The sequence below is a fragment of the Rattus norvegicus genome, chromosome 2, assembly GCF_021556685.1.
Source record: "Rattus norvegicus strain SHRSP/BbbUtx chromosome 2, alternate assembly SHRSP_T2T, whole genome shotgun sequence".
Taxonomy (NCBI): Eukaryota; Metazoa; Chordata; class Mammalia; order Rodentia; family Muridae; genus Rattus; species Rattus norvegicus.
The window spans coordinates 23,799,850-23,815,370 of NC_141535.1; the positions used below are offsets into that span (position 1 = coordinate 23,799,850).

At 41.8% G+C, this 15,521-nt stretch overlaps 1 protein-coding gene and 1 long non-coding RNA gene across 11 annotated transcripts in view; one reads left to right on the top strand and one right to left on the bottom strand.

Annotated features, from left to right (window-relative positions):
- Window positions 1-463: 463 nt before the first annotated feature.
- Window positions 464-3,867, top strand: LOC147995980 (uncharacterized). The gene is made up of 2 exons (XR_015670258.1): window positions 464-1,682; window positions 1,766-3,867. It is a non-coding gene; the product is annotated as an uncharacterized LOC147995980 (long non-coding RNA).
- A 3,025-nt stretch (window positions 3,868-6,892) lies between these two features.
- Window positions 6,893-15,521, bottom strand: part of Atg10 (autophagy related 10) — a 290,792-nt gene continuing 282,163 nt past the window's right edge. For 6 of the 10 annotated variants that reach the window (XM_087634267.1, XM_087634254.1, XM_087634266.1 and 3 more), the window contains 3 exons: window positions 8,788-8,885; window positions 8,073-8,188; window positions 7,389-7,777 (listed from right to left, as the gene is read on the bottom strand). In XM_087634267.1, the coding sequence (XP_087490393.1) occupies window positions 8,089-8,188; window positions 8,788-8,885 (198 nt within the window). In that variant the 3' untranslated portion in view covers window positions 7,389-7,777; window positions 8,073-8,088. 10 annotated transcript variants of the gene reach the window in all.

The following is a 15,521-nucleotide window of genomic DNA, read 5'->3' on the forward strand; positions in this document are numbered from 1 at the left end:
AATTCTTTTGTCAGCCACTTGGCATCTAGCACCCAAGTCCTAACCATCTCTCCATCCTTTTGTTATTAGTTCTTAAGTCCAGAGAGATAGTCGGTAACAGATCAGCTCCCTCTCTGCTTGCCGTTCTGTTTCACAGACACAAAGCTTGTGCTTATTTTTACAATGGCCTTTTTGTCCCAAAAAGTCCTCCTGGTTTAGCTGTGTGACTAAATGCTATTTGTCCTCTTCAGTGGACCTCTATTCTCAAGATTCTCTTGTTTTCTCACCATCCCATTTGAGATGCTTGTTAGTAACTGTTACAGGTCTTCTTTACCACCGAGGAAAGACAGAATCCTACTGGAGGCCAGAAAGAATGTTCCAGACATGGATGGAAGACCTTCACTCCTGACTGTTGACTTGAATACCCCTGAAGGTAGGGAGTGCTCCAGGTCTGCCACCAGGCTCCAAGGGTGGGTCTCCGAGGGGCTGGAAAATGCCCCACCAATCTGGCTAAGATAAGGAAAAGATATAAAGAGAGAAAGTTACAGAAATTTAAAGGGTTAAGCTAAGTTGCTGAGAGTTAGTGTAAGTTGCAGAGAAAGTAAAGTTGAAGTGTAGTTACATAAGTGGACAGCATCTAATAGCTGTAGAGGAAGATGCAGGAGATATGAGAGCGACTGAGGAAGAGAAAGAGGAAAGAAGGTTAAAAAGAGCAGGAAGCTAAGGAAGAAAAGAGACAAAAGGAAGAAGAAGCTAGAGAGCTAAAGAGAGATAAAAGACAAGAGAGGAATATATACTGGCCACAGTAGTTAGGGAACCTAGGAAGACAGTACCTGGCAACAGAAGAGAATTCCTAGCTAAAGATCAGTGTGCCTATCGCAAGGAAAAAGGACACTGGGTCAGGGACTGCCCCAGGAAGAACAAGAGGGGCCTCTCCAGCAGCCCGGAAGGCAAGCCTCTTGGTCCTAGAGTGCTGGCTATGCGCTAAGATAGAAGGGAAGCCTGCCTAGTTGTTTTGTGAATACGGGCGGGGGCCTAACACTCTGTGTTCCTACGCCCAAATGGGCTAGTGTCCAGCAAAAGACCTTGAGTACAGGGGACTACTGGCAACAAATGATACTCATGGACTACCCGAAGAACGGTGGACCTTGGCGTGGGCCGGGTATCCCACTTGTTCCTTGTGATTCCAGACTGCCCCTACGAGTCTAAACCCTGCAACCCTGCTTCCGGACCCCGACCTAGACACGCCCCTTCATGACTGTCAGCAGGTGCTCACTAAAGCACAGGAGTGGCATAAAGATCTGACTGACCAGCCACCAAAGGGGGTAGATGCTATCTGGTTCATAGATGGGAACAGCTTCTTAGAAAAGAAAAAAGATGGGCTGGGGCAGCAGTGGTAGATGGAAACAGAATCATATGGGCTCAGGCCCTACCAGAAGACACTTCTACTCAGAGGGTAGAGCTCGCTCCCCTCACCAAAGCCCTTGGGCTGAGAAAGGGACTTAACATCTATGTGGACAGCACGTATGCCTTTGCTACAGCCCATCAGCAGAGGGGCCTGCTGACATCTGAGGGCAAGAAAAAAAAAAGAGATTCTGGCTCTGTTAACGGCCCTACATGACCCAGCCAGGCCGAGGAAGAGACTCTGGTACACCTCAACGAGAAAGAAGATCCTGCTACAATTTTTACAGGCAGAGGCCATGGTAAAACAAATGCATCAATGGACTCACTTAGGGGTAAGCAAACTCATCCAGACGTTTTCAAAAAACTAAATATTATGTCACAGGTCTCAAGTATCTCGTGGAACAGATCGTGCACTGATGGATACCATGCCAAAAGGTAACTGTTTTCAGAAAAGTTGACTGTGGTAGGAGGCTCCGTGGGGAATGGCCTGGATACTACTGAGAAGTGGACTTCACAGAGATAAAACCAGGAAAATATGGTTATAAATGTCTCCTAGTGTTTATAGATATCTTTTCAGAAATAGGTAGAAGCTTTCCCCACCAAGCAAGAGACGGCCTCAATAGTCATCAAGAAGATACTAGAAGAAATCTTCCACAGGTCTGGAGTGCCCAAGGTAATCTGGTCAGACAACGGCCCTACTTTCGTTGCCAAGGTAAGCCAGGGTGTGGCCAAGTATTTAGAGGTTGATTGAAAATTACATTATATTTACAGACCTCAAAGTTCAGGACAGGTAGAATAAATAAATAAGACTCTAAAAGAGACCCTGACCAAATTGACCATGGAGACTGGCGTAGACTGGGTGACACTCCTTCCCTCTTGCTCTCTTCAGAGCAAGAAATACCCCTTCCAGATTCAGCTTTACCCCCTTTGAGATCTTATATGGGGCCTCAGCTCCCCTGACTGTATTAGATGATGTTACTGAACCAACATGTCATAGTAATAATGATTTGTATGCCAGGCTAAAAGACCTACAGGTGATACAGAAAGAAATCTGCTCACAGCTTACAGCAGCCTATGCCCCGGAGACCCCTGAGACATCCCATCAGTTCCAGGTTAGAGACTACAGCTACACTGAGCCCAGACACTCGAGCCTCGCTGGAAAGGACCGTACCTGGTGCTGCTGACCACCCTGACAGCCGTCAAGTCTCAGCCCTCACCAGCAGCATACTAGCTGTTGGGACTGAGAGCTGGGACCTAGAGGGACACTCAGATCTTCAAAAAGCTCCCTAGACTTAAGTGATTGGGAGGTTGCTATAATTCTCACTTGAGGAGTGTGTTTTAGAAACAAAAATTTCATGTTTGCCTGTTTGCCCTGGGTTCCCTCAGAATAGGTGTAGGGATACGCTTGATTTCTATTACAAATGATGTAACATTGCATATGTTAGTACTCCTAACACTTCTTGGGACTGTGCCTCAGGGATCACAACCTATATAAGTTTAGAAGTTCTAAAAGACAGTCATGACCTTGGTGTATAGGTTCAGATAGTGTCCAGATTGGAATCCTGATGCTAAAGACTTAATAAGAGACAAAAGAGAGTTAAAAATTATTTAAGGCTATCCAGGTGCTACAAGGGCAGCACAAGGACATCTGCTGTTGCCCTATAATGCAAGGCTTATAGAGAATTCAGAACTGCCATTGACTCAGATATGAAAAGAATAAAAAAGACTTTTTAGCTGACCTCCAAGAATACCTAACCTCCCTCTCAGAGGTAGTCCTTCAAAACAGGAGATTAGACCTGATATTCCTTAAAGAAGGAGTCTGTGTGCTACACTAAAAGAAAAATGTGGTTTCTATGCAGATCAGACAGGAATAGTAAGAGATACAGACTTTCAGTCATTCAAACTTTTGTGCTGAGACAACAGTATCAGATGGTGAAACAACAAAAAACAGAGGTACCTTAACCAAGTTGAGTGGAAGATTCCACTCAAGGACAAAAAAAGAAAATGGGGGAATGAAAGACCCCCTCCCAGAAAGGGAATTGTACAAGCCCAAGGCCCTCAACTATAGAAATAAAAAGTAAGTTTTTAGATATGTGGGACAAGCTGACCCATCATTTAGACGAAACAGACCAGAAAAGAAAACAAAATGCAGAAACCAGACTAAATTATGGACACTGCTCCATGGGCCACCTGGCAGGAAAAAGAAAAAGTCCCTGACCCCCCGGAAGCCCTGACCACCATGTACTTTTTGCTAACTCACTGTTATGATTATAGCCAAAATAAGTAACATACACGTATGCCTCATTTACTCCACCAATCACATCCCTGTAACCATGCATCTGCTTCTGTAAGCCTGCTTCTGCTCCTCAATGCCCTATAAAAACCCGTCCCTGGTTCTGCTAGGCGTGCCAGTCTTCCAAATTGACTGGGATGCCCACAGATACCTGTGTATCCTGATCAATAAAAATCCTCTTGCAGATTGCAGCCGGTGGACTCGGACTGGTCATTGGGGCTTGAGGATCTCCCTCCTGAGGGAAGATTCTCTCTGAGAGTCTTACATTAGTACCAGGCTTCTTTCATTTTCATCAATCCATTTATCTCCTTAACACAGGATTTGTGAGTGCTAAAGTTATGTTCTAAGTTTTAATTGCTGTGATGAAAAGATCTATAAAACAAAACTGCCTTTAACCTGTAAGGGCCACTTGCCTAAGGACAGATAAACCTGTAAGGGCCACTTGCCTAAGGACAGACAAACCTGTAAGGGCCACTTGCCTAAGGACAGATAACTTCTGAGACTGCTGAGAGCTGTTCCTGTAAGACAGCATGGGTTTCAACTTTTGTAAACAAGGTTGGTTGCCCACCCATCTCCAGTTAAATCCAATCTCCCCATGATAATCTGGATCTATCACCCCTCTAACACTGTTCCTCCTTTCCTAGCCTGTTGGTTTAAGGGCATTCTCCTAGAAGGCCACACCTTCTAATCCTTCCTACACAGTTTACCAAGGAGGGAAGAATTCAAACACTTGAGTCGTGGGGCGCAATTGTCATTCAAACCACCACATCTGCTTTATAACAACCAACTCCCATCAGAACTTGATCCAGTTCTTTGAGATCTGAACCAGACTCCATTCTCTTAGACAACCTACTATTTCTCAATATCACTGGGAATAACTTTCAAAGGTGACGAGTTTCAAACCAGAGCAGCCATCTTGTTAAAAAAAAAAAGAAGTCTAAATGTTCTTATTAATCTTGTACATGCAAGCCAATTTACAGTAGTGTAGCTATTTTTTTTTTTTTTACTTCGTGACGGCTCATAGGCAGCAGAAACCATAGTTTGAATTTTGATCCTCTCCTGAGCCTGTGATCTGCAGTATTTTCTTGTGACAGTAGGCATCAAGGGCAAGCTGGTGAGACCATGAGACTCAAATAGCAAAGCTTCTGACACTGTGCAGGGAGCGAGAGACTTCGGAGCACTCAACCCTAAGATGAGGTCCTTCATCCAACTTATCCCCTAAAGGCTCAGAGAGCTATGCAGAAGAGGAGAAGGAGGAGGAGGAGGAGGAGGAGGAAGAGGGGGGAGGAGGAGGGGGGAGGAGGAGAAGGAGGAGGAAGAGGGGGGAGGAGGAGGAGGAGAAGGAGGAAGAATTGTGAGAGCCAGAAATGGTGGGTAACTTCAGGGAAAAGTGTCTTCTGGACACAACAGGACAGTAGCATGGATGAGCACAGAGCCTGCACCGGTACAGGCCAGATGAGGTTCCAGCATGGGGAGGAGGAAGTGAACAAAGGATCCCACCTCTAAGTAAGGACCTATCTGCAACCGATACCCACTGGCAAAGGGAAAGTCAGTTTTCTCCTGATTTTAATGGAGTCTCATTGGGCATATTAACTACATGTCATGGGCAGACCCAATGTACAGGCTGAGATAAGACAAACTCAGTGGTGTCTTTGTAGATTTTTTTTTTGTCTCTTTTTGTTTTGTTTGGGTTTCTTTCTTCTTTCTTTCCGTTGATTTTGATTCATACTTTGTGGGGTTTTTGTGTGTGTGCTTTTTTTTTTCTATTTTTTTTTAAATTTTATCCTTTGTTTTAAAGAGAAAGGGAGAGAAAGAACAGAGTTGGGTGGGTACAGAGAATCTGGAAGGAACTGGGGAAGGGGAAATCCATGATCACAGTATATTTTCTGGAAACTTTTTTCAGTATAAACAGTGCTTTGCAGTATTGTGCTTGTTATTGTGTTTTCTTGGATATAATGTTTTGTGTGTTCACATCCCATAATATTTACAAAATGCTCGATGCCTGTACATGAGGGATATTCTGCACTTCTATTAAACAATAGGCTTTTCATAATGTAGTTTTGCCTAACCGCAGGCTAATGTAAGTGTTCCAGTCATATTTAAGGGCAGCTAATGCTTTAATGAGTGAGGTAGCTCAGAGGGTAAAGACATCCAAGGCCTAGCCTGATGCCCTGAGTTTGATTCCTAGGACACAGAGTGGAAGGAGAATACCCCATCTCATAAGCTGTCCCTCCTTCTCACAAGTGTTATGTGGCAAGTGTTCTTTCCTGTGCTTATATACAGATAAAACAAATAAAAGTATAAAAGTTAAAAAATAAGATGGGTAGCTAGACTACAATGCTCAATAAGTTAGTTTTATTAAACATATCTTCAGCTTATAGTATTGCATCAGTAGGGTTTCTATTCCTGCACAAACATCACGACCAGGAAACAACTGGGAAGGAAAGGATTTATTCAGCTTACACTTCCACAATTGCTGTTCGTCACCAAAGGAAGTCAGGACTGGAACTCACGCAGGTCAGGAAGCAGGAGCTGATGCAGAGGCCATGGAGGGATGTTACTTACTGGCTTGCTTCCCCTGGCTTGCTCAGCTTGCTCTCTTATAGAACCCAAGACCACCAGCCCGGGGATGGTACCACCCACAATGGATCATCTCCCCTTGATCACTAGTTGAGAAAATGCCTTACAGCGGGGTCTCATGAAGGCATTTCCTCAACTGAGGCTCCTTTCTCTGTGATAACTCCAGCTTGTGTCAAGTTGACACACAAAACCAGCCAGTGCAGGTATTATCCGCCAGTACATTATATTAATGAGTTTATCAGGCTATGGTGGAACCTTGTGCTGACAAACACCAGGAAGCAAGTGTATCCTTTAGAGAATCAGCAGGGCTTGCTGGACCAGTGGAGCATAAATCAATGCTATGGTAATGGTTAATCCACAGCAGAGGTTTTCCAGGGAGCATGGCTGCCAAGGTCACCCCAGTCAGGATGTTCCAGAAGGTAGACCTGGCATTTGTAGGTATAAGGCATTCTCAGGTGATTCTGCAGGGCACACTTCACAGAAGCAACTATAACCATTGTACTTTCCACTTAACTTTCATCTTCTAGGAAACGAAAATCTGAAACAAAGAAACCTGTAATTCCTCCAGATATGGTTTGTCTTGATGCCTTGCTGGCTAGGAAACACGTTATGGGCTAAATTAACAGTAGTCAATTATGCAGCAGGTGAACATTTAATTAATATTTGTATACGTGTTTCAATAGTTGTGTGTTAATGACTTCATATAGTTCTCACAGCAACATTATGAGACAGCTTGTTATTCTCATATTAGAAAGAACATTGTAGGGCTATGAAGACTTACACAAAAGCCTGCAGTATTGCAGCAGAGCAGTCATGGGTCTCACACATAGAAGGAAAAACGACTGTGTTATTTTTATTAAAAAAAAAGCATTTGCAATGCTTGAATGTTTTTTATAGCTATTTTAAAAACCTGTAGTTACCTTTCTATACCTGGCTTGTAAAATACATCATTATATTAAAATGATCAGTTATTCTTTATTCTGTATCTAATTTTCTATGTACACACACACACACACACACACACACACACACACTTTTTTTTTTTTTTTGGTGAGTAATTGAGAAATAACCCATTGCTCCTGAGTTTGACTGTTGGAGAATAATTTAAGATGGGTCAAATGTATAACATTAATTTTCAGAAACAGGCAAGTTCTACATTTTAATTTTCACACATTGTACACTAAAGCAAGCACACAAATATACTTCCCCATCAATCTCCACAACAGAAGAACTGTGCCAAGGCAAAAAGAACCTGTGTGAGCCTTGATGATGCCAGCAATGACATCACCACTGAAATAGGTTCATCTTTGTTGTTTATAGTGATCTGAATCCGTGACTTGTTCCTTCCATACAACCACTATCCCAAGCAAACAGGTTTTGCAGATGTCTTCTTTCTGAGGAAAGAACTCCGCATCAAATCTTGGTGACATGAGATACTGCAGTCCCATTTCCATGAAAGCTGAGGCTTCCCAGGCAGAGCTCTTGCTATCCTTCATGCTGCAGTTTCTAGGATCAGCAGATCTGAAAACAAGGAGAAAACAAAAGCAAAGAGAATGAAAAAGAGCAGTAAAGTCTTATTTCAAGAACAGTGTCCATAAAATAAAACCACCTGCAGTTGTGGGGATGCTCTCTGTAACAAAATACAACCCTTCCCAGATACCTGGACAGGTCACTGTTGGAACACGAGTGACCAAGCCAGGGCGCACCCCAATGAAGACAATGCAAACTGACCCCAGACCCTGGGTGTAGCTAAGGGTAAGAGAGACACCGTCATCTTTCTAAGAACAAAGAATGAGACCCAGGCTTTTCTCTTTACCTTGCTTGTTCACAGATCACTCAGATTGTGATGTTGCTTTGGCGTAGCTCAGAGGTAAATTCAGACCAACAACTGGCCCCACGATGCTCAGCCATGATGTGATGTAGTTGACATTTCTAGGAAACAAGTAAGATATATGTAATACAAATGTTCCATGATAGTTTCTGATGGCAAGCCAGCGAGTGGCCAGAAGGAAGAAAAATGAAGCCTTTCCCTGAGGTTTGCCTGGAACAGCCGAGCCCCTGATGCCATCTACATGGTGGTGTAAGTTGGATTTGTGATTCAAGGGTATGAAGATCTCTCAAGGTAGTTAAATTGGAAAAGAGAACCAGGCCTTGGACTCCTCATGATGGCCCCAAGTTTCCATTCGAATTTATAACATCTGTTGAGCAAGTAGTTAAAATCCTGGCGCTGCCTGTATTCAAATCCCAGTCCTACACCAAACTAACTTCGTGACTTTGCTAGAGTCGCTTAACTCCTCTGCGCCTTTACCTTTCTTCTCTGAAAATTAACTAAAAGTTATTGGGGTGTTATAAAAGCCCAGTGTGCTCATATATCTAAACTCGAACACCTAGCACACAGACAAAATCAATGTGTTTACTATTACTATTAGAAAGAATATTTCTTATTTTAGCCTAGCTTTTAGAGTCACACAAAAAGATTTACACTTTTAAAATCAGAGTAGAGTACCATGAGTCTTGATGGTGTTTCTTACCTATTGATTTTCTGTGAATTCTTTAGCACAGCAGTCATGAATTCATTTGTCTTGCAGGGATGTAGAACAAAAAATGGTTGCCCAAGTATTGGATGCTCCTGTAAAAAAATCCAAACTGTCACTGGGAACTACTTGAAAAAAGCTAAACAATCTGCTTTCCTTTTTATTATTTAAAATCTGTATGCCATCTCTTTTCCTCCAAACTATGTACATGTGTGTGTGCATGTATGTGTGTGCGTGTGCGTGTGTTTGGACACAGGAAGCATGTGCACATATGCACACATGTGGAGATCTGAGGACAACTTGCAGGAGTTGTTTCTCTCCTTTTATCATGTGGGTTCTGGGGCTTGACCTCATGCCATTTGATGTCATTTGGCTTGGTTATAAGTGCTTTTACCCACTGTGGTGGTGCGAATGAGAATGGGTCCCTTAGGCTCCTATATTTGAATGCTTAACCCTCAAGGAATGGTACTGTTTAGGGATTATGAGGGCTGGAGAGATGGCTCAGCGGTTAAGAGCACTGACTGCTTTTCCAGAGGTCCTGAGTTCAAATCCCAGCAACCACATGGTGGCTCATAACCATCTGTAATGGGATCCAATGCCCTCTTCTGGTGTGTCTGAAGACAGCTACAGTTGTACACATATAAATAAGATACATGAATAAATCTTAAAAAAAGAAGGATTCTGAGGTGTGGCCTTGTTAGAGGAAATGTGCTTTTGAGGTTTCAGAAGCTCATGCCAGGCACAGGTTCTCTTTCAGCCTCTGGATCATGATGGCTCTCCATTACTGCTTGCATGCTACCACGCTCCCACCATGACGATAACAGACTAAACCTCTGAAACTGGAAGCAAGTCTCCAACTAAATGCTTCCTTTTATAAGAGTTTCCAGGCTGGAGAGATGGCTCAGTGGTTAAGAGCACTAACTGCTCTTCCAGAAGATCTGGGTTCAATTCCCAGCAACCACATGGTGGCTCACAACCATCTGTAATAGGATGCTCTCTTCTGAAGTGTATGAAGGCCAACTACAGCATATTCACATATAAATAAGATAAATAAATCTTTAAAAAAAAAAGATTTTCCATGGTCATGGTGCCTCTTCACAGCAGTAGAATATCACTAAGCCAGATCACTAGCTCTGCTCTTTTAAGATAAACATCTAACTTAAATTCCAAGTAACTGATTAGCATTCAGGTTGACTTTCTACTTTGAAATACAATTATAATCCAAACATGACAAAGGTTGTGAAAAAACACTGTCTAGTTGTGGTGTGACTCATCCCTTAGCACACACCTTTCATCCCTCTGGCTGGAGAATAGAATAGATATGACCTTAGTACACACCTTTAATCCCAAATAATAAAAGTGAAGTTAGTTAGTAGAAAGAAGCATACCTGTTTGAAAGTGGCATCTAATTCAGTGGCAGGAAAAATGACGAATGAGAGAAAGATCTGACAGAATAGGATATGCTCAACTCTCACAAGAAGAAAGAGGAAAGAGAAGCTATTTGAGGGAGTAGTACATAGAGAGAGAGAAGGCAGTTTTACCAGGACAATAATAGAGAGACAGGTTGCAGAGAGACAACAAGCTAGACACAGTGAAGACAGAATGAGCCAGAGAATAAGTAGCCAAAAGATTAGAACAGGTTGCCAAAATTAGTATGAAGCCAAGCAGATCAATTCAGTCAGAGGCCAAGAGAGAAGCCACATTGAATCAGTAAGGTTGGAGTAGACTTTGAACCAGAGCAGCTTAGCTGAATCACCCAGCCAGAGTTCAGAAAGAACAAGAAAGGGTGAGCTTGCTTATTCAGCAGTAAGTCTCAGAGGCTGAAAACATTCTAGGCCTAGATAACATGGTACAGAGGTTAGAAGCTTCCAGGATTAGGCCTAGGCTAGCAGATAGAGGCAATGGGCCTCCAAAATGACAAGAATATTAGGCAAATAACAGATACTTTTACAGGAGCTGATGTTCTGTTGAGCACAATGGGACACACACGCCATTCAGACACTATAAATTAGATAAATTTCCTTGGCTCTGTCTGTTAGCCAGTGTTTCTAATTGGCTTATAATTATTTTAATTTTTCTTCAGTGATGTACATGAAGACCAGTAACTTGACAGTCAAAACAAAGCATTTCCCTTACTTCCTTGTCAAGGAACCAAAATCATTTGTATATTTAAGCTGAAATTTGGTTAGTGTGTTAATTGCTTCAGCAGGCTACCTTCCTCCCAGGGTCAGTGGGCACATGTTCTGTGAGCACAACACAGTATGTGAAAATGAATGATCTGCAATATTTCTTTCCCTTCTGACTTCCCCTCCCCTTTGTCTCTCAAATGAACAGGGCTGTTTCTGTAACTGAAATCCCCTATGGTGTAATTCCATATTCTCTATAGGGGAAGGATTAGCTATAAGCTACAGATCATTCTTCTGCCAGTTTATGGACATAAACAATGTGAAGTCTTAGAAGAAGCAGAAGCAGATGCAGAAGAAGCCAAGGAAGAGGGGGAGGAGGAAGAGGAGGAGGAGGAGAAGGAGGAGGAGGAGGAGGAGGAGGAGGAGGAGGAGGAGGAATGTCAAAGTTTGATAAGAGAGGATAGAATAAGGGGAGGAGCTGGGGTGTAAAGATACTGAAAATACGTTTATGAAATTCTTTTTTTTTTGTTTGTTTGTTTGTTTGCTTTTTCAAGACAGATTTTATCTCTGTAGACCTGGCTGTCCTGGAACTCACTGTGTAGATGAGGCTGGCCTCAAACTCAAGAGATCCAAATGTCTCTTCTCCCAAGTGCCGGAACTAAAGGTGTAAACCCTGACACATGGCTCATTTATGAAATTATTAAAGAATTAATAAAAATATTACAAAAAGGGAAGAGAAATAACAGTGAAGGGGAACAGACCCCCCCCCCACTGTGACAAAATGGGCTAGCAACTCCTCTCCTCTCAAAGTAAGTACAAACCTGAATGAAACTGTCAAACATCAGTTCCACACAAACTATTTCCAGGGACTAGGAATCAACAAGCAAAGGCAAATAAAACTTTTGAGAAGTATAGTTTATGATTAGCTCAAGGGTTTTGAATTAGAAACAGAGGAAATCTTGCAGCCTTCTTGCTTTGAATACTTCCTATTCCTTGTACCAGATCCTGGCTCTCCTCACTGGTGGCTTTGCCAGAGCTCACCCTCTGGCCACAGGAAGCAGCAGTTGTGCTGTCAGACGGGCTGTGATGATCCTGGCCACTGTTGAGAAGCTATCAATACCAATCACAGAACCTGATCTAAAGAAGGAGCTCTCCAGTTCTGGCACGGGAGGCTGCAAGTAACTGGTAAGCCAAACACTGTAACACAGAGATCCTGAAGTGGAGGATCTTAAGTTTGAGGGCACTTCACCCATATATTAGCCAGTGGCAAAAAAGGGAGGCTGTATGTCATAGAGTTTATGGGCTCAATGTGCTGAATACAATCTCTATCAACCTGTAAACTATGCAGATATAGCTGTGTCACTCTGAGGAAGGCAGGCAAAACTGTTTTAAATGAAAATAAAGAGCCAGACACAAGGACAGACACAGACACAGAGATAGACTATGGGTATAATTTCATCCTTTTGGAAGATTGAGGCAGGAGGATCATGATCCCCACCAGCCTGAGCAGCACATTGAGACGTTGTCTCAAACAAACCAAAACCAACAACAAAACAGAATTAAAAAGAAAAATAACAGACATATCAATGGTTATACTTAGAGGGGGACCATTTCTGAAATCAAAGTCCAGGATAGTTACTAAAGCCAAACAGAAATGACAGCAACAATAGCAAAAAAAAATAATAATAATAGTCCAGAATCTGGGATTGTTGTAATATGTCATTCAAAGTGTCCAGTTTTCAAAAGAAATTTATGACGCATATGAAGAAACCACATAGGGTGATTCATTTAAAAATAAATATGAACTCTGAGTGGGCCAAGTCATTGGATTTGCAAAGATTTCAAAGCAGCTATACAGCTATGTCCACAGACTTGAATTTGTTTACAGAATTAAACAGGAAGGTGATGGTGATGACTGTGCAAGTGGTGATGTCACTGGAGGGAAAGACAGCTCGGGAGGAGGCCTACAGAAATGTCGCACTCACTGCGCAATGCAGGGTAAGTTCATCAACAGATGTGAGACTGCAGGAGAAAGAGTCAGTGGATTTGAAGACATGTTAAAAGAAATATTCGCTTTGAAAAAGAGGAGAAAAGCTGTGGGGGAAATGAGCCCCTCACACCTCGTGGTTGGACTTGACTACAGCAACATACATGTAATAGGAATCTGAAGAGAGGAGAAAGGAGTATACTAAATATTCAAAGAGAGATTGGCTAAAAATTCATACACTTTGGTGACAGGTGTAACAGTAGACATATCACAGTCAGATGGTTAAGAGTCCAAAGCCGAGAAAATCTTAAACATTTACAGAGGAAAGCTTCACCAACAGAATACAAGAGATGGAAGAGAGAATCTCAGGCATTGAAGATATGACAGAAGAAATGGATACATCATCAAAGAAAATGTTAAGTCCAAAAACTTCTTGGCACAAAATATCCAGGAAATCTGGGACAGGATAATAGGAATAGAAGAAGGAGAAGAAACCTAAGGTCAAAGTTCCAGAAAATGTCTTCAACAAAGTCATAGAAGAAAAATTTCCTTACCTAAAAAAGGATATGAGTATAAAGGTACAAGAAGCAAATGGAACACCAATAGATTGAACCAGAAAAGACACCCCTCCCACAGCACATAATAATCAAAACACTAAATATACAAAACGAAGAAAGAAAAAGCTGCAAGGGAAAAGGATCAATAACATATAAAAGCAGAAATATCAGAATCACACCTGACTTCTCAATGGAGACTCTAAAAGTCAGAAAAGCCTGTGCTACAGATTTTAAGAGACCACAGATGCCAGTCTAGACTACTATACCCAGAAAGGCTTTCAATCATGGAAGGGGAAAACAAGATATTCCATGATAAAGTCAAATGTTAACAATATCTATCTACAAATCTAACTCTACAGAAGGCAATAGAAGAAAAACTCTAACTCAAAGAGGTTAACTATACCCTTGAAAACACAGGAAATAAATAATCTCACACCAGCAAAACCAAAAGAAGGGAAGCATAAATACACCACTTCCACCACCACCAGCAGCAAGAGCAAATCACAAGAATCAACTATCACTGGTCATTGATATCTATCAACACCAATGGTCTCAATTCCCAAATTAAAAAACACAGAATAACAAGATGGATTTGAAAACAGGATCCATCTTTCTGCTGCACACAAGATACACACCTCAATATCAGGGATAGACATTACCTCAGGGTTGGAAAAAGATATTCCAAGCAACTGGAAAAAAGCAGAAGGCTGGTATAGCTATTCTAATATTTAAGAGAGTGAGAATGAGGGAGAGGGGGAGAAGGGGAGAGGGGGAGAGGGGGAGGAAGAGGGAGAGAGAGGGGGAGGGGAGAGGGGGAAGGAGAGGAGGAGAGGGAGAGAGAGGGGGGAGGGGAGAGGGGGAGGGAGAGAGGGAGAGGGAGAGGGAGAGAGAGAGAGATTTGAAACTAAAACTAATAAAAACAGATGGTGAAGGACACTACATACTCAACGAAAGAAAAATCTACCAATGGAACATTTTAATTCTTTTTTTCTTTTCTTTTCTTTTTTTCAGAGCTGGGGACCGAACCCAGGGCCTTGCGCTTGCTAGGCAAGCGCTCTACCACTGAGCTAAATCCCCAACCCCAACATTTTAATTCTTAACATGTAATAAAAGCACTATTATAGTCAAAATCACAAATTGACCCTCACACACTGATTTTGGGAGACTTCAATCCCCTACTCCCACCAATGGACAGATCATCCAGACACAAACTAAACAGACAACTACAGACATTATAAGCAAAAAGAACCAAACAGATATTTAGAGAACATTTTACCCAAAACACAAAAGAATACACCTTCCTCTTAGCACCTCATAAAATTTTCTCCAAAATTGGCCACATACTCAGAAACAAGTTTCAACAGACAGAAAAAAATAGAAATAACTACCTGCATACGATCATAAGACCAGAGATTAAAGATGGGTATCACCAATAAAAGAAAGCTTATAATTTCATAGAAACTGAACACCTCTCTACTAAATCAAACATAGGTGAAGACAGAAATAAAGCAAGAAACCAAAGACTTTGTAGAATTCAATGAAAATGAGCACATAGCATACCTAAACACAATGAAAGAAGGCTAAGAGGAACGTTTACAGCACTAAGAGCCTACAAAAACATTGGACTGATCTCATACTAGCAACTTAATGGCACACCTGAAAGCTCTAGAACAAAAAGAAGTAAGCACACCAAAGTAGATGGCAAGAAACAATGAAACCGAAAGCTGAAATCAATAAAAAGGAAGCAAAGAGTAACACTAAGAATTAATGAAACCAAAAGGTGGTTCATTGAGAAAAATCAACAAAATGGACAAATCCTTATCCATGGAAAGAATATCCAAATTAACAAAATCAGAAACTAAAAGGGGTGTGTGTTTGTGATGCATAACAAACACCAAAGAAATCCAGAGAATTATAAGGACATACTTTAAAAGCCTGTACTCCACCAAGTTGGAAAATCTAAGAGAAATGGATAATTTTCTCAGTAGGTAACACTTACCAAAGTTAAATCAAGATCAGAAAAAACAATTTAAATGGACCTATGACAGCTAAGGAAATAGA